General features: G+C 59.4%; 1 protein-coding gene across 1 annotated transcript in view; it reads right to left on the bottom strand.

Moving 5' to 3' along the window:
* Positions 1-11,175, bottom strand: part of LOC127046534 (killer cell lectin-like receptor subfamily G member 1) — a 58,880-nt gene extending 47,705 nt beyond the window's left edge. The window contains exons 1-6 of the mRNA XM_050943705.1: positions 11,048-11,175; positions 9,655-9,768; positions 8,564-8,650; positions 8,000-8,148; positions 6,096-6,199; positions 4,041-4,757 (exon numbers count right to left, since the gene is read on the bottom strand). Of these exons, the coding sequence (XP_050799662.1) occupies positions 4,556-4,757; positions 6,096-6,199; positions 8,000-8,148; positions 8,564-8,650; positions 9,655-9,768; positions 11,048-11,123 (732 nt within the window). The 5' untranslated portion in view covers positions 11,124-11,175 and the 3' untranslated portion in view covers positions 4,041-4,555. The remainder of the gene's footprint in view (positions 1-4,040; positions 4,758-6,095; positions 6,200-7,999; positions 8,149-8,563; positions 8,651-9,654; positions 9,769-11,047) is intronic.
* Between the last annotated feature and the right edge of the window lie 13,285 nt (positions 11,176-24,460).

Here is a 24,460-nt window from a genome sequence, read left to right as displayed (position 1 = left end):
ATGAAGTGGGATTGTTCTTAATGTTAGCTCTGAATACTGTGTGGGTCCCTCAGTGTCCCCTATGCATTTCTTAAGTCACTAGGTGGTGGGATAAAGGCCAGTGTGCATAAATGGCCGACACGCTGTCTCCTGGCAACTAATGGCAGGGGCCCTTCCCCCCTGCAAGGTGACAGCCAAAGGTGTTGGAGAACAAAGGAATCAGATGACCTCCTGGACCGGGAAAGGAACAAAGCAGAGGAGGAGGGGCTGGAGGGGTTGTTAGTCTGGAGCTGGCTGGGAAATGGAGGGGAGCCCAGATGGGGCTTGGGGTTCCCAATGCGGCTGTGGTGTCCCTGGGGCCCCAAGATGGACCTAACTGGGGGAGAGCTTTGTGACATTATTGATATAAACTGGGACCATATAGAACATGGTTTGCAACCAAGGTCCTGTAGTGGCACCAAATCTTATGTAAAGGGGGTCATATAAGGTGTCTAAGACCAGGTTATGGGTTGCTGGTTATGACTATGCTGTCTGTGTGCATGTGTCATTTTCAGCTGAATTTATGAGTATTGGCTCTATACTGTCTGTATTTCAAATTGGTGCTGTAGTTCTGGGAAACATCCCAGACAAGTGGGTGTTAGCTCTGCCCAGTCTGCTTGATGGCCCACTAAGGACCATCAGCTACACAATTGACCCATTGAGAGGAGGCAGATACGCCTTGTAACTCAGCAGGGTGTGCAGGGACTTGCCCATGTGACTGCAGACTCCATTTTGCTGTAATTTTCCACAGTAAGAACAAAGAGGTTCTTACACCTGGAAGAGCCTATATAAGGCTGATGCCTCATCTCCATCTGGTCTTCAATCCTCATCTCCATCTGGAGGGACTTTGCTACAGACTGAAGCTCTGCACAAAGGACTGAATGACCCATCCCAGCTGGGGATGTTCTCCAGAGACTTGATTTGAACCTGCAGTTTACTCCATCACTGCTACAAGCCTGAACTAAGAACTTTGCCATTACTGTATGGAATTGATTCCATTTAACCAATTCTAGCTCTCATCTCTATCTTTTTCCCTATATGAATAAACCTTTAGATTTTAGATTCTAAAGCATTGGCAACAGCGTGATTTGTGGGTTTGGGGTGTTGGTTTTCATAACCATTCATCCCCAGGAGTAGTGGGACTGGTGGTGATACTGGGAGACTGGAGTGTCTAAGGGAATTGCTTGTGTGACTTGTATTTAGCCAGTGGGGTGAGACCAAAGTCCTCTTTGTCTGGCTGGTTTGGTTTGCCTTAGAGGTGGAAAAACCCCAGCCTTGGGCTGTAACTGCCCTGTTTATGGAATTGGTCCTGAATTGGCACTCTCAGTCAGGTCCAGCCAGAACCACATCATGACAATCCTGTTGTCTGTACCTACAAGACCTGTTTTGGACTGTGTTCCTGTCATCTAAATAAACCTTCTGCTTTACTGGCTGGCTGAGAGTCATGGTGAATCGCAGGAAACCGGGGATGCAGGGCCCTGTCTCCCCCACACTCTGTGACCCCTGGACACAGCACAGGGAACCCTTAGGGTAGCCCAGAGAACTGACGGTTGGAGCATCGTTCTATCTGGCCAGCCCAGAGCCCAGCCACGCTGTAGGGAACCCTTGGGGCAAGCTCTGTCTGTCTCTGTCTGATCTTGTAGGTCAGACTCCAGGTGAGAGCCCGACTCCTGCCAGCTCTGATTGCCCACCTCACATCCCAGTCCTTGTCTCCAGCTGGGGATTGTTCAGTTTCCCTAAGGAGAGTGGGACAGTCCATACCCCACTCGGTTGTTGGGTGTTAGGCTCCAATGTCTTGGCGATTGGATCTGCCCGTGTCGTCTCAGATGCTCCACTGATGTGGGGATTAAGGCCCAGACAGCTAGTCCCAGCCCTATGTCTGTTCACCCTCCGTGAGAGCAAACAGTCACCTTCCATCCACCAGGTAATAATGCAGCAGATGGGGAAACTGAGGCACACACAGGCTTCATACAATTACAAAGTATTCCCAATTTGTCACTGCAGACACTGGCTGCGTGTGTCACTCACTGAAGAGTGGACGCGTCTCTCCCAGGGTCTGTCTCAGTTGGATTCACTGGGAAGAGCTCACAGTGCGAAGAGGGGAGCTGGAGCTGAGAGACTCAGTCTAAGAGGCAGTGATACCACATGGCTTATTGTGGAGGAAGAGTGAGACCCCCAGGGGTCTGGCCCATTGACGGGCTCCTTGTCTGCCTGGGGGGGGTCTGGCCTGTGTCTGCCTCGCAGGGGGACATTTCTCCCAGGGACATGAGGGCCCTCCGTTTTCTCCATTGCTCCCACTTCACGTTGGCCTTTCTCCTGGCCAGGGCAGCATCAGTCCCCAGCCAGGTGGCTTCTGCTGCTCGTCCTGAATTCACCAGGGCTGGCTCCCTGGCTCCCCCGGCACTGCAGGTACAGCTCTCCGCCCTGGCTCTGCCGGCAGCTCAGGCCATGGCACCGGTGTTGGGGAGACTGGGGGCTGGCACAGGGATGCTGCAGTGCAGCCTGGCTCTGCTCTGCCTCAGTTGCTGCAGCTTGCAGCTGCCTCTGGGTGGGACTGCAAGTCAGCCAGACATGCACACACCCACACCCACACACACCCGCCAGCACCGCGCCCTCCCCAGCACGAGCCCAGCACCCCGCCCCCCGCTGCCGCTATCCAGCCTCTGCTGGCGCACGGGCAATGGAACGTCCCTCGCATGAGTGAGGAGGGGCCCCCTCGCCTGCTATCCAGCAGCCTCTCTGGTGCAGGCTACTGCCCATCCTGGCAGCGCGGGGTGAGTCCAGCGAGCCCAGCAGCCCCAGCCAGCAGAGGCCTGGCCCCAGAAAAGGCCTGGGACAGGGGGCTCAGCTACTGCCCGGCTCTGTGCTGTCCTGGGAGGGGCCGCCGGCCGGGTGCCTGTCGCTCACCCTCTGCTGAGAGGTGGGTGTGGGACTGATGCTCCACGCTGCGGCTGGGCTCTGAGCCCCAGTGGCTGCATGAGGGAGAGGTTCCCTGGATATGCTCAATGGGATCGATGCAGGGTCCCCTCTCCCTGACACACCGGCTCCCCAGAGAAGGTGACAGGGCAACATTTTCAGGGTTTATTGGTGAGCGGTACAGAGGTGGAGGAAACAGCCCCCGGCGCCCCCCAGGCTGCTGCTGCTGCCCATCACCGTTGTATCTGGGTGCCTTCTCCATCAAATCTAGAGTGACAGCGCAGTCCCTGGGGGGCTTCATGGAGCCTCTGGCACTCTTCCCTTTGGGGATAGAATCTGTGCTTGGGGCAGGGCCAGGGGTTGGGGGAGTGGGACTCAGCACTGTGAGAGTTTCTCATATGGGGAAAGCCTTGTCACAGAGGAAGGTGTTGCAGAGTTCCCTAGAGAGGCTCTGACTCCGGATTCACTTGATCTCCGGAAGCTCATACCGCAGCCGGTCCCCTCACCCAGGCATGCTGGGTCCCAGCTCACGTGCTGTGCCCTGGTGTCACGGAGTGTGGGGGAGTCAGGGCCCGGCACCCCCGGCTTCCTTAGATTCACCGGGACTCTCAGCCAGCCAGTAACACAGAAGGTTTATTAGACGCCAGGAACACAGTCCCAAGCAGGGTTTGTAGGTACAGAACACAGGACCCCTCAGCCAGGTCCATCTTGGGGGTAGGGAGCTTAGACCCCAACCTCGGAGTTCTGTCCGATTCCCCAGCCAGCCCAAGACTGAAAAAGAACAACCCTTCCACCCACCTCACTCCCCCTGCCCCTGGCTCCTCCTCTAGCCTTTGTCCATTTTCCCAGGCAAAGGTGTCACCTGGCTCCAACCCCCCTCCTGGCTCAGGTTAGAGGCTCAGGTACCATCCTTCACCTGAAGTCACCCCCTGCTCTCCCATTCCCCATGCAGACAGTCCCAGCTAAACTAGACACGTTCCCTGGTCAATCCGCCCCGCTCCCCACTGCATCACACCTGGACCCTGCAGTCTGCATTGCCCCAGAGGAGTGCAGCTGTCAGGGGTCCAGAGAGCGACATTCTGGCTCTGACGGTGCGGGGGATTGACCTGGTAATTGCTCTGACGGTTAGGGCCTGGGCAGTACCTGGGGCTGCTGGACGGAGTGGAGCATGGGCCTGACGGGCTCATGGGAGCCCCAACCCCGGGGCAGGCGACAGCCGCAGTCTGGGCCAGCAGGAACCTGGGCTGAGGCTGGAATGTGCCAGGAGCTGCTGCTGTTCGTGTGTCGATGCTGCGCCGTGCTCAGCCTTGCCCTGCGCTCCAGCCCGGGATCAGACACAGCCAGTGCTGTCATGGTCTAGTGCGGCAGAGCACACGCTGCAGGGCATGTCCTGGGCAGCTGGGGACCTGGGGAGGCAGGAGTGTGGGGCCTCCGTTTGCGGGGGGTCTGGGCCTGGGCAGCAGGCTTCCTGGTGGGGGCCAGTCTGGGGAGGGGAGACAGTGCAGCAGGCTCCTGGGGGTGGGGGTGTATGGGTCACCAGGGTCCTGAGGGGAGGAGGACAGGGAGTATAGGGGAGCAGGTCACCAGGGGCAGGGTCCCGGGGCTGGGCCCTCGGTCGCTCTCACTGGGTATCGATGCAGGTGTAGGTCGTGTTCCCCCACAGGAAAGTGGGAGGGGCAGAGCCGAGGCCCCACTGCAAGGTGAGGGCACTCTGCTCACAGATCCAGCGGCAGGGGTCTGTGCACAACCCGTCCGACAGCCCTCGGCCCGACACCCTCCCACAGGCCAGGTAGGAGGTGGTGGAGCGCGTCACAAGGAAGAGCCTGGGCAGAGAGAACACAACAGGCAGCGTCAGCGACTGCTCCATCAGGACCTATCCTGGGGCCTCCTTCATGGAGATCCCTGGGGGCAACACCCAACCCTCCACCCCACAGGGGCTCTGACAGACCTGGACTGGGGCCCCAGAAACCAGATGAGAACCATGTGACGTTATTGATATAATCTCCAGACTCCATTTTGCTGTAATTTTCCACAGTAAGGACAAAGAAGTTCTTACACCTGGAAAATACTATAAAAGGCAGAGACCTCATCTCCACCTGGTCTTCAATCCTGCTTCCTACCTCTGGAGGGACTTTGCTACAAACTGAAGCTCTGGACAAAGGACTGAATGACCCATCCCAGCAGGGGATGTTCTCCAGAGACTTGATTTGAACCTGCAGTTTACTCCATCACTGCTACAAGCCTGAACCAAGAACTTTGCCATTACTGTATGTGATTGATTCCATTTAAACAGTTCTAGCTCTCATCTCTACCTTTTTCCCTTTATGAATAAACCTTTAGATTTTAGATTCTAAAGGATTGGAAACAGCGTGATTTGTGGGTAAGATCTGATGTGTATATTGACCTGGGTCTGGGGCTTGGTCCTTTGGGATCGAGAGAACCTTTTTCTTTTACTGGGGTGTTGGTTTTCATAACCATTCATCCCCAGGACGAGTGGCACTGGTGGTGATACTGGGAGACTGGAGTGTCTAAGGAAATTGCTTGTGTGACTTGTGGTCAGCCAGTGGGGTGAAACTGAAGTCATTTTTGTCTGGCTGGTTTGGTTTGCCTTAGAGGTGGAAAAACCCCAGCCTGGGGCTGTAACTGCCCTGTTTAAGCGGCTGGTTCTGAATTGGCACTCTCAGTTGGGTCCCACCAGAACTGCATCGTCACAAACCATGGGCCCATCTAGTCTGGTCTCCTGGCTCTGCCACAGCCTCGCTGAGGCCATGGGCAAGGCAGGCACTGCCCCTCCTGGTGCCAGCTGTAGGATGGGGGCACCTGGGAGTGCAAACAAATCCACCATGTTAGCGCAGTTCAGGCAGGACAGGATGTGAGGGGAGCCCCCAGGGATCAGCTACAGCCTGTTGGAGAACCTGCTCCCGGCCCCTTTCTGAGCATGGAGGGGATGTGTGTGGGACGGTGGGGGGAGCTCTCTGCAGCCTGCGTAGCAGGCAGGGAGGGTGGGGGAGCTGAGGAGAGCTGGCTGCTGGCAGCTCCTCTGCCTCGCAGGAGCATGTGCGAGTGTCCCAGCAGCCCAGGGTCCTGGAGGAGGCCTCAGGGGGCAGTTCTCTTGGCATCCCTGGTAGGGGAGGGCGCTGGGGCCGAGGTCTGGGGCGTACCTGTTCAGTACGGAGCCGTCCACCCACTTCCAATCAAGCCTAGCACGTTCCTTCTTCAGCCCAATGTGGAACATGTTGCTCTTGGACACGCGCTGCAGGAAGGCCTGCCACACAAAGAGCTGGTGAGTGTGAGCCCCAACTCCATGTCACATGTGTGCAGATACTCACACACGTGTGCACACGCATGCACACGCTGCGCTATGCAGCCCAAGCAGCTGCAGGCAGAGCAGTGTGGACGAGTGGACAGGCGCCATCCCAGGGGCAGCTGGCTCTCACTGGCACGAGGTGTGGGCACTGCCTGCCTGCACAGAACAACCATTTGCCTGGTGAGCAGCCGTGGTCTTGGGCCCAAACCCAGCAGGCTGGGAGAACGCAGGACTCTGTCTGCAGGGAAGGACGCCGGCCCGGCTGCTAGGAGCCACCATTGTTAGTAAGCTAGTGGGAACAATGGGGTTTGGGCAAATGCCCAGTGCCTCTGTGCTTCTCACGCCGCCTGCACTGGGCACGGCCGTCGGTGCCTTGACTGTGTGTCTCAACGGCACCTCTAGCGGCACCGTGCCCCTGGTGCTCTGCTGGGCCAGCAGTGACTCCCACGGGCCAGCACCCTCCTCGGAGCGCCCCACACAGGGACCCCACTTGCCCGGTTTATACCGACACCCTTTTTTGGGCTGCATTGTCTCCTGGCCAGAGCTGGGACAGAACCAGACATAGGATTTCCCGGTATCAGAATGCCTGTGCAGGGAGAGCGCGTCCTGCTGAGCCCCCTGCTCCCTGCAGCGCAGCACCCCCCACACAGCCCTGACTGTGCAGGGAGAGCGCCTCCTGCTGGGCCCCCTGCAGCGCAGCACCCCCCACGCACCCCTGACTGTGCAGGGAGAGCGCCTCCTGCTGGGTCCCCTGCAGCGCAGCACCCCCCAACACAGCCCTGACTGTGCAGGGAGAGCGCCTCCTGCTGGGCCCCCTGCAGCGCAGCACCCCCCAACGCAGCCCTGACTGTGCAGGGAGAGCGCCTCCTGCTGGGGCCACTGCAGCACAGCACCCCCCCACGCAGCCCTGACTGTGCAGGGAGAGCGCCTCCTGCTGGGTCCCCTGCAGCGCAGCACCCTCCACACAGCCCTGACTGTGCAGGGAGAGTGCCTCCTGCTGGGCCCCCTGCAGCGCAGCACCCCCCAACGCAGCCCTGACTGTGCAGGGAGAGCGCCTCCTGCTGGGCCCCCTGCAGCGCAGCACCCCCCAACGCAGCCCTGACTGTGCAGGGAGAGCGCCTCCTGCTGGGCCCCCTGCAGCGCAGCGCCCTCCACGCAGCCCTGACTGTGCAGGGAGAGCGCCTCCTGCTGAGCACCCTGCAGCGCAGCACCCCCCAACGCAGCCCTGACTGTGCAGAGAGAGCGCCTCCTGCTGGGCCCCCTGCAGCACAGCACCCCCCGCGCAGCCGACTGTGCAGGGAGAGCGCCTCCTGCTGGGCCCCCTGCAGCGCAGCGCCCCCCAACGCAGCCCTGACTGTGCAGAGAGAGCGCCTCCTGCTGGGCCTGCTCTGCTCGCTGTGGCATGTGAGTGTTCCCTGGAGAACTCCCATCACCTCGTGTGGAAAGGACGCCCTCTCTGTCTACATGCTGGAATTACACTGGCAAAGGCAAAATCCTCTGTGCAGGAGTGACCAATGAAATCTGCCAACAACCGGCCAGCCCAGTGCCAGACCCCTCCTCCCTGCACTAGGCCTTGCCCCGGAGAGTGTGTGGCAGGGGCCTGTACTCCCTTTGCCGGCTCCTCCAGCGTTCAGCACCATGGCCGGGGAGGGGAGGGTGTCTGGGTGCAAGGTCAGGAGCAGGTCTGGGCTGCGTGGGCAGCGCCCCAGTCCATGGCCCCACAGTGCAGCTGGCCTGGCCCTCACGCCGAGCACTCACCAGCGTGGCATTGGCTCTGATGGTGACGAGCTGGGCGCCGCGGGAGCAGCAATCCTCTTTGCTCTTCGCCCAGTCCCTCTTGGCCGAAGAAAAGTAATAGCACTTCCCAGCGTCCTCGAGCCAGCCGGCTGGGCAGAACCAGCACCGCCCTGTATGGAGAGAACCAGGGAGCCCAGCCCACACTACGGCAGGGCCAGTCAGAGCAGGAGGGAGCTCCAGACCTGCCTGCCCCAGCCCTGGGGCGCGTACTGCTCTGCCTCGGCCACGGAGGGGCCCACCCCAAGGGGGTCCTAGGGTCAGCCAGGGGGCCTCCCAGCACTCTGGCTCCCAGGCCGTTCAGGGCTTGGTGCTGCTTCCTGCCCAGGAGGTGGTGGGCAGCCAGGCAGAGCTGGGGGCGAGGGGGCGTGCAGGAGTGCTAGACACGAGGCCTAGATTGTGGGTGCCCACAGCCAGTGGGGAAGGACTCTGGGCTCCCCACTCCTACAGGGCTGGGAGTCGGGCTGACTCTGGGGGACGGCGAGACCCTCCCCAAGTCTTTCCCAGGACCCTGCCCCACTCGCGTACCTGCCAGGAATCTCTCCTGCTGCTGCAGCCTGTGTTCGAGGCTCTCCTCCATGCTCCTCAGCTTCGGGGCACAGCTCCCCACTCGCCCTAAAGTTGCAGACTATGAACACAGGAACTGCCAGCCTGGCTCGGCCCAGGGACCCCTCTAGCCTGGCCGCCTGGCTCTGGCACTGCCCAGCACCCGCTGCGTCAGGGGACAGGACAGGGAGTTCCCCCATCCTGCCAGTTAGGGCTGGGCTCAGGCCCTGCGGTCACAGGGATTACATCCCATTTCAAAGCTCGTCTCCTCTCTGCTGGAGCGCTGGGTGCCCGCGTTAGCCACGCAATGTTTAACCCTCATTTGGTTCCTGCTGAGCTTTTGGGCTCAGTGTGTCATGGGGCAGAGAGTTCCCCAGGTACACGTCAAAGGTGTTTCCTTGTCTGTTTCAGGTTTGTTGCCTCAGACTCCCTGGCAGAGCCCTTGCCCCTGTGTTATGAGCCAGGGAGAAGAGAAGTTCCTAGTGTCCCATCCCTACCCGGCAGGTTAGTCTGGGCCCCTTTGTCCTTCTCAGGCCTCTCCTCCGTATCCCGCACAGGCTCAGCCTTTCAGCTCTTCTGAGGGCAAGCTGGCCAGGCGGTGACTGGTCTCTATTGCTAGTCTCTGAACACCCTCTGACCGTGCAGTGCCAGCATCCCAGGGGCTGGCGGGCGGCCCGCTGAGCTGTACGATGGCACTGGAGAATTCTCCAGCCAGGGTCTTTTGCAGTGGATGTTTTGCACACGCAGGTTTGGTGGAGGAGTTCGAGTGACTCCTTTCTCTGGGCACAACTTTGCATTGGTTGTATTGAATTTCATCTGCCACCCTGCAGCCCAGGCAGCAGCTGGTGAGAGCGCCCCTAGACGTGCTGGGAGGGGTAAGGGGGGGCTGCAGCTCCCCCTCTTGAGGGGCTGAGGGAGGAGGCCAGAAGCTGGCTATGCCATGCAGCTGCTTTGTGGCTACTTGCCCTGGGCTAGTCCTCTGGGACCCTCTGGTCCTGGCTCCGAGCAGGATCCTGACCCCCCTGGGCCATGTGGGGCAGGTACTGCAGTGCCTGGCCGCTGCCCATACTCACGGTGCAGGTGCAGGTGCAGGCCTAGGCCGAGCAGCGCTGCCAGGAGCAGGATGCACAGGAGAGCCAGGCCGAGAGCCACCTGCCGCCAGGATGACGAGGGAAGCCGCTGCAGGGCTAAAGGAGAAAGAGTCCGGCTGGATCACCGCTGGGGGGAGCTCTGGACAGCAGGGTCCCCCAGGTAGCAACTAGAGGAGCTTTCGGGAGGCCTCAGCATGGTGGGTTCCCCCTGGGTCCCAGCACACGGATTGCCGGTGGGGGGGCGGATCCCTGGGCAGGGACTCAGCATGATGGGTTCCCCGTGGGTCCCAGCACACGGATTGCCAGTGGGGGTGGGTGGGAGATCCCTTGAGGGGAACTCAGCATGGTGGGTTCCCCCGGGTCCCAGCACACGGATTGCTGGGGTGGGGGAGATGCCTGGGGGGGGACTCAGCATGGTGGTGTCCCCCTGGGTCCCAGCACACTGATTGCTGGTGGGGGAGATCCCTGGGGGGGACTCAGCATGGTGAATTCCCCCTGGGTCCCAGCACACGGGTTGCCGGTGGTGGGGGCGGATCCCTGGGCAGGGACTCAGCATGATGGGTTCCCCGTGGGTCCCAGCACACGGATTGCCAGTGGGGGGGGGGAGACCCCTTGGGGGGAACTCAGCATGGTGGGTTCCCCCGGGTTCCAGCACACAGATTGCTGGGGTGGGGGAGATGCCTGGGGTGGGACTCAGCATGGTGGTTTCCCCCTGGTCCCAGCACACTGATTGCTGGTGGGGGAGATCCCTGGGGGGGGACTCAGCATGGTGAATTCCCCCTGGGTCCCAGCACACGGGTTGCCAGTGGTGGGGGGGGAGATCCCTTGGGGGGGACTCAGCACGGTGGGTTCCCCCTGGGTCCCAGCACACAGATTGTTGGGGGCGGGGAGATGCCTGGGGGGCTCAGTGTGGCAGGGTCAGGCTGGGGGAGGGCTGCCAGCCCAGGCTGCCCTGTCAGGGAATCCCCTTTGGTTGAGTCTCTGCTATAGGGTGTTTTGCCCCTTCCCTCGCTCTGGCTGCCCGCCCAGCAGGGAGCTCACAGCTTCACAGGCATCAGGGCCCCGGCCCTGGGAGAAGCACTTCAGCACCCTCACCGCTGCAGCCTGGGGAAACCCAAGCAGGGAGAGGGGCTGGAGCTCGCCCAGGGCCACAGAGCTGGGAATAGAAGTCAGATCCGCAGCGCCTTGGCCCCTGCTCCGAGACCTCCCAAGAGCAGCAGGTCTCACGGGCAGGGTGGCTGTGTCTCTGGAGTGAGGGTCCCTTGGCTGTGACCCCAGCTTTAATGATCCCCCCAGTGCCTCCCTGTCCCCTTCCCAAGCCGCCAGCACCTTTGTCGCAGGCCTAGCCCTCTGAGAGGCGGGAGGGGTCCATTACCTGCTGTCGGAGCAGGTGGGGGGAAGGAGATGGCGGCGTACACGACCCCCTCTGCCATCTCCTGGGCTCCAGCCATGCTCCCTGCCACTGGGACGGCAGCACCCCCGCACTCGCGCAGCCTGGCGTGGTGTGAAATGGAAAGTATCACTGCACGTTTCCGTCCCCTCCGTCCCCGGAGACGCCAGCTGGGCCGGCGAGTGCACACGGGGGCGGCAGTCAGCTCAGCACAGCCCTAGCAGCTCTCCCAGGGGGGCAGTCCCAGCGGAGACCTGCCCAGCCGGGGAGACAGGGACTCCCACAGAGCCCGGGCACAGGGCACTGGCTAGGCTGGCCACGCTGGGCTCCAGCTGCTCTGTCATGTGCCCCACACAGAGCTGCCCCAAAGGCGCCAGAGCCCCCCTGCCGCTGCCTGGCTGCTCTGTGATGCGGCACTCACCTGCCAGGCCCTGGTTTCCCCGTCATGGCTGGCGGCTCATGCATGGAGCACATGACAGTGGCCTTGCGAGGACAGACAGATGTGTCGTGGGCGGCTTTCCTGCCCCCGGCCACCACTGCCACAGGCTTCATGCTCAGGGGCCCCTCAACGTGCCCAGGACTGAGGGGAACAGGGCCAGGGCAGGAGAAAGTGAGCAGGGAGCTGGCTGCAGGCCTGCCCATCAGGGCCCCCTGCCCGGCCCTGGCGAGGGGAGCCCAGCTCAGCCCTGCCCATCACGGCCCTGTACCCAGCCCTGGCGAGGGGAGCCCTGCTCAGCCCTGCCCATCAGGGCCCCGTGCCTGGCCCTGGCGAGGGGAGCCTGGCTCAGCCCTGCCCATCAGGGCCCCGTGCCTGGCCCTGGCGAGGGGAACCCGGCTCAGCCCTGCCCATCAGGGCCCCGTGCCCGGCCCTGGCGAGGGGAGCCCAGCTCAGCCCTGCCCATCACGGCCCTGTACCCAGCCCTGGCGAGGGGAGCCCGGCTCAGCTCTGCCCTGCCATTGGGGCCCCGTGCCTGGCCCGGCCCTGGCGAGGGGAGCCTGGCTCATCCCTGCCCATCAGGGCCCCGTGCCCGGCCCTGGCGAGGGGAGCCCTGCTCAGCCCTGCCCATCAGGGCCCCGTGCCCGACCCTGGCGAGGGGAGCCCGGCTCAGCCCTGCCCATCAGGGCCCCGTGCCCGGCCCTGGCGAGGGGAGCCCGGCTCAGCCCTGCCCATCAGGGCCCCGTGCCCGGCCCTGGCGAGGGGAACCCGGCTCAGCCCTGCCCATCAGGGCCCCGTGCCCGGCCCTGGCGAGGGGAGCCCAGCTCAGCCCTGCCCATCACGGCCCTGTACCCAGCCCTGGCGAGGGGAGCCCTGCTCAGCCCTGCCCATCAGGGCCCCGTGCCTGGCCCTGGCGAGGGGAGCCGGGCTCAGCCCTGCCCATCAGGGCCCCGTGCCCGGCCCTGGCGAGGGGAGCCCTGCTCAGCCCTGCCCATCAGGGCCCCGTGCCCGACCCTGGCGAGGGGAGCCCGGCTCAGCCCTGCCCATCAGGGCCCCGTGCCCGGCCCTGGCGAGGGGAGCCCGGCTCAGACCTGCCCATCAGGGCCCCGTGCCCGGCCCTGGCAAGGGGAGCCCGGCTCAGCTCTGCCCTGCCATTGGGGCCCCGTGCCTGGCCCGGCCCTGGCGAGGGGAGCCTGGCTCATCCCTGCCCATCAGGGCCCCGTGCCCGGCCCTGGCGAGGGGAGCCCTGCTCAGCCCTGCCCATCAGGGCCCCGTGCCCGGCCCTGGCGAGGGGAGCCCGGCTCAGCCCTGCCCATCAGGGCCCCGTGCCCGGCCCTGGCGAGGGGAGCCCGGCTCAGCCCTGCCCTGCCCATCGGGGCCCTGTGCCCAGCCCTGGCGAGGGGAGCCCTGCTCAGCCCTGCCCATCAGGGTCCTGTGCCCAGCCCTGGCGAGGGGAGCCCGGCTCAGCCCTGCCCTGCCCATCGGGGCCCTGTGCCCAGCCCTGGCGAGGGGAGCCCGGCTCAGCCCTGCCCATCAGGGCCCCGTGCCCGGCCCTGGCGAGGGGAGCCCGGCTCAGCCCTGCCCATCAGGGCCCCGTGCCCGGCCCTGGCGAGGGGAGCCCGGCTCAGCCCTGCCCTGCCATTGGGGCCCCGTGCCTGGCCCGGCCCTGGCGAGGGGAGCCCGGCTCAGCTCTGCCCTGCCATTGGGGCCCCGTGCCTGGCCCGGCCCTGGCGAGAGGAGCCCCGGCGTGGCCCTGCCCACACAGGCAGGTCCCGAAGGGCCCGTCCCAGGTGTCTCGCTGTGGTCCAGCGTCTCTCTGCTGCTCAGTGGCCCGTGACCTGTGGTTGGAACAAAGGCTGAGGCTGTTGTGTCTGAACCAGACACCGGGGCCCGGGGCAGAGGGAGTGTGACTGCAACTGCCACCCCCAGGGAAACCCTGTGTAAACAACCCCCTGCCCCCTCGGGGCCTGTGCGGGGCCCAGCTACAGCCTTTACCCCCCCCCCGGGGCCTGTGCGGGGCCCAGCTACAGCCTTTACCCCCCCCCCCCGGGCCTGTGCGGGGCCCAGCTACAGCCTTTACCCCCCCCCCCCCGGGGCCTGTGCGGGGCCCAGCTACAGCCTTTACCCCCCCCCCCGGGGCCTGTGCGGGGCCCAGCTACAGCCTTTACCCCCCCCCCGGGGCCTGTGCGGGGCCCAGCTACAGCCTTTACCCCCCCCCCCCGGGCCTGTGCGGGGCCCAGCTACAGCCTTTACCCCCCCCCCCGGGGCCTGTGCGGGGCCCAGCTACAGCCTTTACCACCACCCCGCAGGGCCTGTGCGGGGCCCAGCTACAGCCTTTACCCCCCCTCCCGGGGCCTGTGCGGGGCCCAGCTACAGCCTTAACCCCCCGCCCCGGGGCCTGTGAGGGGCCCAGCTACAGCCTTTACCCCCCCAGCCCGGGGCCTGTGCGGGGCCCAGCTACAGCCTTTACCCCCCCCCGGGCCTGTGCGGGGCCCAGCTACAGCCTTTACCCCCCCCCCGGGGCCTGTGCGGGGCCCAGCTACAGCCTTTACCCCCCCCCCGGGCCTGTGCGGGGCCCAGCTACAGCCTTTACCCCCACCCCCCAGGGCCTGTGCGGGGCCCAGCTACAGCCTTTACCCCCCCTCCCGGGGCCTGTGCGGGGCCCAGCTACAGCCTTTACCCGCCCCCCGGGGCCTGTGCGGGGCCCAGCTACAGCCTTTACCCACCCTCCCGGGGCCTGTGCGGGGCCCAGCTACAGCCTTTACCCCCCCCCCCGGGGCCTGTGCGGGGCCCAGCTACAGCCTTTACCCACCCTCCCGGGGCCTGTGCGGGGCCCAGCTACAGCCTTTACCCCCCCCCCCCGGGGCCTGTGCGGGGCCCAGCTACAGCCTTTACCCACCCTCCCGGGGCCTGTGCGGGGCCCAGCTACAGCCTTTAACCCCCCCCCCGGGGCCTGTGCGGGGCCCAGCTACAGCCTTTACCCCCCCCCCCGGGGCCTGTGCGGGGCCCAGCTACAGCCTTTACCCCCCCCCCGGGCCTGTGCGGGGCCCAGCTACAGCCTTTCCCCCGACCCCCCCGGGACCTGTGCGGGGCCCAGCTACAGCCTTTACTCCCACCCCCCCGGGGCCTGTGCGGGGCCCAGCTACAGCCTTTACCCCCCCCCCGGGGCCTGTGCGGGGCCCAGCTACAGCCTTTACCCCCCCCGGGCCTGTGCGGGTCCCAGCTACAGCCTTTACCACCCCCCGGGGCCTGTGCGGGGTCCAGCTACAGCCTTTACCCCCCGCCCCCCCCGGACCTGTGCGGGGCCCAGCTACAGCCTTTACCCCCACCCCCCAGGGCCTGTGCGGGGCCCAGCTACAGCCTTTACCCCCCCCGGGCCTGTGCGGGGCCCAGCTACAGCCTTTACCCCCCCTCCCGGGGCCTGTGCGGGGTCCAGCTACAGCCTTTACCCCCGCCCCCCCCGGACCTGTGCGGGGCCCAGCTACAGCCTTTACCCCCACCCCCCAGGGCCTGTGCGGGGCCCAGCTACAGCCTTTACCCCCCCCGGGCCTGTGCGGGGCCCAGCTACAGCCTTTACCCCCCCTCCCCGGGCCTGTGCGGGGCCCAGATACAGCCTTAACCCCCCGCCCCGGGGCCTGTGAGGGGCCCAGCTACAGCCTTTACCCCCGCCCCCCCGGGCCTGTGCGGGGCCCAGCTACAGCCTTTACCCCCCCCCCGGGGCCTGTGCGGGGCCCAGCTACAGCCTTTACCCACCCCCCGGGGCCTGTGCGGGGCCCAGCTACAGCCTTTACCCCCCCCCCCCCGAGGCCTGTGCGGGGCCCAGCTACAGCCTTTACCCCCGCCCCCCTGGGCCTGTGCGGGGCCCAGCTACAGCCTTTACCCCCGCCCCCCCTGGGCCTGTGCGGGGCCCAGCTACAGCCTTTATCCCCCCCCCCCCCCCGGGGCCTGTGCGGGGCCCAGCTACAGCCTTTACCCCCCCGGGCCTGTGCAGGGCCCAGCTACAGCCTTTACCCCCGCCCCCCCGGGCCTGTGCGGGGCCCAGCTACAGCCTTTTACCACCCCCCCCGGGGCCTGTGCGTGGCCCAGCTATGGCCGTGACCCCCCTTATCCTCCCCAGGCCTGCAACTACAGCCCTTACCCCCCCCACGGGGCCTGTGCGGGGCTCAGCTACAGCCTTTACCCCCCCGCCCGCGGCCTGTGCGGGGCCCAGCTACAGCCCTGACCCCCCCTTAGCCCCCCCCAGGCCTGCAGCTACAGCCCTTACCCCCCCACTGGGGCCTATGCGGGGCCCAGCTACAGCCTTTACCCCCCCTGGGGCTTGTGCAGGGCCCAGCTACGGCCCTGACCCCCCTTACCCTCCCCAGGCCTGCAGCTACAGCCCTTAACCCCCCGGGGCCTGTGTGGGGCCCAGCTACAGCCTTTAACCCCGCCCCCCAGGGCCTGTGCGGGGCCCAGCTACAGCCCTGACCGCCCTTACCCCCCCAGGCCTGCAGCTACAGCCCTTACGCCCCCCCCCCCCGGGGCCTGTGCGGGGCCCAGCTACAGTCCTGACCCCCTTTACTCCCCCCAGGCCTGCAGCTACAGCCCTTACCCACCCCCCGGGGCCTGTGCGGGGCCCAGCTACAGCCCTGACCCCCCTTACTCCCCCAGGCCTGCAGCTACAGCCATTACCCCCCCCCTCCCCGGGGCCTGTGCGGGGCCCAGCTACAGCCCTGACCCCCCCTTACCACCCCAGGCCTGTGCGGGGCCCAGCTACAGCCTTTACCCCCCCCAGCCTACCCTCACCCTCACCCCTGGCCTGGGGGGCCCCAGCTACAGAGGGTGATCATACATCCCTTTTGGCCAGGATAGTCTCTTTTTTAAGCCCCGTCCCGGCCGTCCCAAATGTTTTGGCAGAAGTGTGTATTTGATCAGTTGGGAAGAGTAAAGGGGCAAATGCTCCCTTGTGTTAAAAAAGTGGGGTGCAGAGGAACATGCAGGGGGTGAGTGGCAATGCCAGCCCCCTTCTCTGAGCTCCCCCTGCAGAGCGCCAGGAGTGCATTGCAGAGACCCACTGCCTCCAAGCACCCACCCAAGAGCTGGCTTCAGAGAAGGGAAAAGATTGTTGCCCTAGAGACCAGATCCCTCCGCTCTCTCTGCTTCACTTTATCATCCATCCCCATATACACCCACCTCCCTCTCCATCCAGCCATCCCCACATCCATCCATCTATTGATCCAGCCAGCCACCTCGCCATCCCCACAGCTCTACTCCCCCCAGACACAGCTCTCAGTTCATCCAGCCATCTCCACATCCATCCATCCCCCAGACACAGCTACCAGTTCATCCAGCCATCTCCACATCCATCCACCTCCCAAAACAGCTCTCAGTTCATCCAGCCATCCCCACATCCATCCATCCCCCAGACACAGCTACCAGTACATCCAGCCATCCCCACATCCAGCCATCCCCCAGACACAGCTACCAGTTCATCCAGCCATCCCCACATCCAGCCATCCCCCAGACACAGCTACCAGTTCATCCAGCCATCCCCACATCCAGCCATCCCCCAGACACAGCTACCAGTTCATCCAGCCATCCCCACATCCAACCCCCCAGACACAGCTCTCAGTTCATCCAGCCATCCCCACATCCATCCATCTCTCCAATACAGCTACCAGTTCATCCAGCCATCCCCACATCCATCCATCTCCCCGATACAGCTACCAGTTCATCCAGCCATCCCCACATCCATCCATCTCTCCGATACAGCTACCAGTTCATCCAGCCATCCCCACATCCATCCACCCCCCAACACAGCTCTCAGTTCATCCAGCCATCCCCACATCCATCCATCCCCCCGACACAGCTACCAGTTCATCCAGCCATCCCCACATCCATCCATCTCCCCGATACAGCTACCAGTTCATCCAGCCATCCCCACATCCATCCATCCCCCAGACACAGCTACCAGTTCATCCAGCCATCCCCATATCCATCCATCCCCCAGACACAGCTACCAGTTCATCCAGCCATCCCCACATCCATCCATCCCCCTGTCATAAACAGATAGCTAAGGGTTAATGTCTCTTTCACCTGAAGCACCTGACCAGAGGACCAATCAGGAAACCGGATTTTTTCAACTTTGGGTGGAGGGAATTTTGTGTCTGAGTCTTTGTTTTCTGTCTGCCTGCTTTCTCTGAGCTTTGGAGAAGTAGTTTCTGCTTTCTAGTCTTCTGTTTCTAAGTGTAAGGACAAAGAGATCAGATAGTAAAACCAATGGCTTGGTGGAAAGGTTCAATGGAACTTTGGGGGCCATGATACGAAAATTCATCAACGAATTCTCCAATAATTGGGACCTAGTGTTGCAGCAGTTGCTGTTTGCCTACAGGGCTGTACCACATCCCAGTTTAGCGTTTTCACCGTTTGAACTTGTGTATGGTCACGAGGTTAAGGGGCCATTACAGTTGGTGAAGCAGCAATGGGAGGGGTTTATGCCTTCTCCAGGAACTAACATTCTGGACTTTGTAAGCAACCTACAAAGCACCCTCCGACACTCTTTAGCCCTTGCTAGAGAGAACCTAAAGGACGCTCAGGAAGAGCAAAAGGCCTGGTATGACAGACATGCCAGAGAACGTTCCTTCAAGGTAGGAGACCAGGTTATGGTCTTGAAGGCACAACAGGCCCATAAGATGGAAGCATCATGGGAAGGGCCATTCACGGTCCAAGAGCGCCTGGGAACTGTAAACTACCTCATAGCATTTCCCAATTCCTCACTAAAGCCTAAAGTGTACCATGTTAATTCTCTCAAGCCTTTCTATTCCAGAGACTTACAGGTTTGTCAGTTTACAGTCCAGGGAGATGAGGCTGAGTGGCCTGATGGTGTCTACTACGACGGGAAAAAAGACGGTGGCATGGAAGAGGTGAACCTCTCAACCACCCTGGAACGTCTGCAGCGGCGACAAATCAAGGAGCTGTGCACTAGCTTCGCCCCATTGTTCTCAGCCACCCCAGGACGGACTGAACGGGCATACCACTCCATTGACACAGGTAATGCTCACCCAATCAGAACCCCATCCTACCGAGTGTCTCCTCATGCCCAAGCTGCTATAAAACGGGAGATCCAGAACATGCTACAGATGGGTATAATCCGCTCATCTACCAGTGCATGGGCATCTCCAGTGGTTCTGGTACCCAAACCAGATGGGGAAATACGCTTTTGCGTGGACTACCGTAAGCTAAATGCGGTAACTCGTCCGGACAACTATCCAATGCCACGCACCGATGAGCTATTGGAGAAGTTGGGACGTGCCCAGTTCATCTCTACAATAGACTTAACCAAGGGGTACTGGCAAGTACCGCTAGATGAACCTGCCAAGGAGAGGTCAGCATTCGTCACCCATGCGGGGGTGTATGAATTCAATGTCCTTCCTTTTGGCCTTCGAAATGCACCCGCCACCTTCCAGAGGCTGGTAGATGGTCTACTAGCTGGACTGGGAGAATTTGCAGTTGCCTACCTCGATGATGTGGCCATTTTTTCAGACTCCTGTCCCGAACACCTACTACACCTGGAAAAGGTCTTTGAGCGCATCAGGCAGGCCGGACTAACTGTTAAGGCCAAAAAGTGTCAAATAGGCCAAAACAGAGTGACTTACCTGGGGCACCAGGTGGGTCGAGGAACCATAAACCCCCTACAGGCCAAGGTGGATGCTATCCAAAAGTGGCCTGTCCCACGGTCCAAGAAGCAGGTCCAATCCTTCTTAGGCTTGGCCGGATACTACAGGCGATTTGTACCACACTACAGCCAAATCGCTGCCCCATTGACCGACCTGACCAAAAAGACCCAGCCAAATGCCGTTAAGTGGACTGATGAGTGTCAAAAGGCCTTTACCCAGCTTAAGGCAACGCTCATGTCTGACCCTGTACTCAGGGCCCCGGACTTTGACAAGCCATTCCTAGTAACCACGGATGCATCTGAGAGTGGTATAGGAGCAGTGCTCATGCAGGAAGCAACAGATCACAACTTCCATCCTGTCGTGTTTCTCAGCAAGAAACTGTCTGAGAGGGAAAGTCACTAGTCAGTCAGTAAAAAGGAATGCTATGCCATTGTGTACGCCCTGGAAAAGCTACGCCCATATGTTTGGGGACGGCGGTTCCAACTACAAACTGACCATGCTGCACTACAGTGGCTTCATACAGCCAAGGGGAACAACAAGAAACTTCTTCGTTGGAGTTTAGCTCTCCAAGATTTTGATTTTGAAATTCAACACATCACAGGAGCTTCTAACAAAGTTGCTGATGCTCTCTCCCGTGAGAGTTTCCCATAATTCAGTAGTTAAAAAGTGTTCTTAAAATGTATAAGTCTGTTAGTTATATACTTAGTAGTATATGTAAAGGTGCATGTGTTGTAGTAATCTGTTTATTTTCAAGTTCTAGAAGGAAATCGCCGCCAGTGAGCTTCCCCACTGTCTGCAATTTGGGGGGCGTGTCATAAACAGATAGCTAAGGGTTAATGTCTCTTTCACCTGAAGCACCTGACCAGAGGACCAATCAGGAAACCGGATTTTTTCAACTTTGGGTGGAGGGAATTTTGTGTCTGAGTCTTTGTTTTCTGTCTGCCTGCTTTCTCTGAGCTTTGGAGAAGTAGTTTCTGCTTTCTAGTCTTCTGTTTCTAAGTGTAAGGACAAAGAGATCAGATAGTAAGTTATATGTTCTAGACTTGATTTTAACAAATAGGGAGGAACTTGTTGAGAATTTGAAAGTAGAAGGAAGCTTGGGTGAAAGTGATCATGAAATCATAGAATTTGCAATTCTAAGGAAGGGTAGAAGGGAGTACAGCAGAATAGAGACAATGGATTTCAGGAAGGCGGATTTTGGTAAGCTCAGAGAGCTGATAGGCAAGGTCCCATGGGAATTAAGACTGAGGGGAAAAACAACTGAGGAAAGTTGGCAGTTTTTCAAAGGGACGCTATTAAGGGCCCAAAAGCAAGTTATTCCAATGGTTAGGAAAGATAGAAAATGTGGCAAAAGACCACCTTGGCTTACCCTTGAGATCTTGCGTGACCTACAAAATAAAAAGGCGTCATATAAAAAATGGAAACTAGGGCAGATCACGAAGGATGAATATAGGCAAATAACACAGGAATGCAGAGGCAAGATTAGAAAAGCAAAGGCACAAAATGAACTCAAACTAGCTATGGGAATAAAGGGAAACAAGAAGACTTTTTATCAATACATTAGAAGCAAGAGGAAGACTAAGGACAGGGTAGGCCCACTGCTCAATGAGGAGGGGGAAACAGTAACGGGAGACTTGGAAATGGCAGAGATGCTTAATGACTTCTTTGTTTCGGTCTTCACTGAGAAGTCTGAAGGAATGTCTAGTATAGTGAATGCTTACGGGAAGAGGGTAGATTTAGAAGAGAAAATAAGCAAAGAGCAAGTAAAAAATCACTTAGAAAAGTTAGATGCCTGCAAGTCACCAGGGCCTGATGAAATGCATCCTAGAATACTGAAGGAGTTAATAGAAGAGGTATCTGAGCCTCTAGCTATTATCTTTGGGAAATCATGGGAGACGGGGGAGATTCCAGAAGACTGGAAGGGGGCAAATATAGTGCCCATCTATAAAAAGGGAAATAAAAACAACCCAGGAAACTACAGACCAGTTAGTTTAACTTCTGTGCCAGGGAAGATAATGGAGCAGGTAATCAAAGAAATCATCTGCAAACACTTGGAAGGTGGTAAGGTGATAGGGAATAGCCAGCATGGATTTGTAAAGAACAAATCATGTCAAACTAATCTGATAACATTCTTTGATAGGATAACGAGCCTTGTGGATAAGGGAGAAGCGGTGGATGTGATATATCTAGACTTCAGTAAGGCATTTGATACAGTCTCGCATGATATTCTTATAGATAAGCTAGGAAAGTACAATTTAGATGGGGCTACTATAAGGTGGGTGCATAACTGGCTGGATAACCGTACTCAGAGAGTAGTTGTTAATGGCTCCCAATCCTGCTGGAAAGGTATAACAAGTGGGGTTCCACAGGGTTCTGTTTTGGGACCAGTTCTGTTCAATATCTTCATCAACGATTTAGATGTTGGCATAGAAAGTACGCTTATTAAGTTTGCAGATGATACCAAACTGGGAGGGATTGCAACTGCTTTGGAGGACAGGGTCAAAATTCAAAATGATCTGGACAAGTTGGAGAAATGGTCTGAGGTAAACAGGATGAAGTTCAATAAAGATAAATGCAAAGTGCTCCACTTAGGAAGGAACAATCAGTTTCACACATACAGAATGGGAGGAGACTGTCTAGGAAGGAGTATGGCAGAAAGAGATCTAGGGGTCATAGTGGACCACAAGCTTAATATGAGTCAACAGTGTGATACTGTTGCAAAAAAAGCAAACGTGATTCTGGGATGCATTAACAGGTGTGTTGTAAACAAGACACGAGAAGTCATTCTTCCGCTTTACTCTGCGCTGGTTAGGCCCCAACTGGAGTATTGTGTCCAGTTCTGGGCACCGCATTTCAAGAAAGATGTGGAGAAATTGGAGAGGGTCCAGAGAAGAGCAACAAGAATGATTAAAGGTCTTGAGAACATGACCTATGAAGGAAGGCTGAAGGAATTGGGTTTGTTTAGTTTGGAAAAGAGAAGACTGAGAGGGGACATGATAGCAGTTTTCAGGTATCTAAAAGGGTGTCATCAGGAGGAGGGAGAAAACTTGTTCACCTTAGCCTCCAATGATAGAACAAGAAGCAATGGGCTTAAACTGCAGCAAGGGAGATTTAGGTTGGACATTAGGAAAAAGTTCCTAACTGTCAGGGTAGTTAAACACTGGAATAGATTGCCTAGGGATGTTGTGGAATCTCCATCTCTGGAGATATTTAAGAGTAGGTTAGATAAATGTCTATCAGGGATGGTCTAGACAGTATTTGGTCCTGCCATGAGGGCAGGGGACTGGACTCGATGACCTCTCGAGGTCCCTTCCAGTCCTAGAGTCTATGAGTCTATGGTTTCTTTTCTTTGGTATTTGCATGAATATAAGTGCTGGAGTGCTTTGATTTGTATTCTTTTTGAATAAGGCTGTTTATTCAATATTCTTTTAAGCAATTGACCCTGTATTTTGTCACCTTAATACAGAGAGACCATTTGTATGTATTTTTCTTTCTTTTTTATATAAAGCTTTCTTTTAAAACCTGTTGGAGTTTTTCTTTACTTCAGGGAAATTGAGTCTGTACTCACCAGGGAATTGGTGGGAGGAAGAAATCAGGGGGAGATCTGTGTGTTGGATTTGCTAGCCTGATTTTGCATTCCCTCTGGGTGAATAGGAAAGTGCTTTTGTTTCCAGGTCTGGGAACGGAGAGGGGGAGTCACTCTGTTTGGATTCACAGAGCTTGTGTCTGTGTATCTCTCCAGGAGCACCTGGACGGGGGAAGGGAAAAAGGATTATTTCCCTTTGTTGTGAGACTCAAGGGATTTGGGTCTTGGGGTCCCCAGGGAAGGTTTTTCAGGGGGACCAGAGTGCCCCAAAACACTCTAATGTTTTGGGTGGTGGCAGCAAGTACCAGGTCCAAGCTGGTAACTAAGCTTGGAGGTTTTCATGCTAACCCCCATATTTTGGATGCTAAGGTCCAAATCTGGGATAAGGTTTATGATACCCCCAGACACAGCTACCAGTACGTCCAGCCATCCCCACATCCATCCATCCCCCAGACACAGCTACCAGTTCATCCAGCCATCCCCATATCCATCCATCCCCCAGACACAGCTCTCAGTACATCCAGCCATCCCCACATCCAGCCATCCCCCAGACACAGCTCTCAGTACATCCAGCCATCCCCACATCCAGCCATCCCCCAGACACAGCTACCAGTTCATCCAGCCATCCCCACATCCAGCCATCCCCCAGACACAGCTACCAGTTCATCCAGCCATCCCCACATCCAGCCATCCCCCCGACACAGCTACCAGTTCATCCAGCCATCCCCATATCCAGCCATCTCCCCAGACACAGCTACCAGTTCATCCAGCCATCCCCACATCCATCCATCCCCCAGACACAGCTACCAGTTCATCCAGCCATTCCCACATCCAGCCATCCCCCCGACACAGCTACCAGTTCATCCAGCCATCCCCACATCCATCCATCCCCCAGACACAGCTACCAGTTCATCCAGCCATCCCCATATCCATCCACCCCCCCAACACAGCTACCAGTTCATCCAGCCATCCCCACATCCATCCACCCCCCCGACACAGCTACCAGTTCATCCAGCCATCCCCATATCCATCCATCCCCCAGACACAGCTACCAGTTCATACAGCCATCCTCATATCCATCCACCCCCCCAACACAGCTACCAGTTCATCCAGCCATCCCCACATCCAGCCATTCCCCCAACACAGCTCTCAGTTCATCCAGCCATCCCCACATCCATCCATCCCCCAGACACAGCTACCAGTTCATCCAGCCATCCCCACATCCATCCATCCCCCAACACAGCTCTCAGTTCATCCAGCCATCTCCACATCCATCCCCCCAGACACAGCTACCAGTACATCCAGCCATCCCCACATCCATTCATCCCCCCGATACAGCTACCAGTTCATCCAGCCATCCCCACATCCAGCCATTCCCCCAACACAGCTCTCAGTTCATCCAGCCATCCCCACATCCATCCACCCCCCCAACACAGCTACCAGTTCATCCAGCCATCCCCACATCCAGCCATTCCCCCGACACAGCTCTCAGTTCATCCAGCCATCCCCACATCCATCCACCCCCCCGACACAGCTACCAGTTCATCCAGCCATCCCCACATCCATCCATCTCCCCGATACAGCTACCAGTACATCCAGCCATCCCCACATCCAGCCATCCCCCCCGCATACACCTGTCAATCGTTCCAGCCAGCCTCATCTCCATCCCCCCATTTCCATCCATCTCTTGCTCCACCAGCTGCCAATCCCCCTTTCTATCC

The sequence above is a fragment of the Gopherus flavomarginatus genome, chromosome 3 (assembly GCF_025201925.1).
Source record: "Gopherus flavomarginatus isolate rGopFla2 chromosome 3, rGopFla2.mat.asm, whole genome shotgun sequence".
Classification (NCBI taxonomy): Eukaryota; Metazoa; Chordata; order Testudines; family Testudinidae; genus Gopherus; species Gopherus flavomarginatus.
This window is presented reverse-complemented; position numbering and strand designations above follow the sequence as displayed.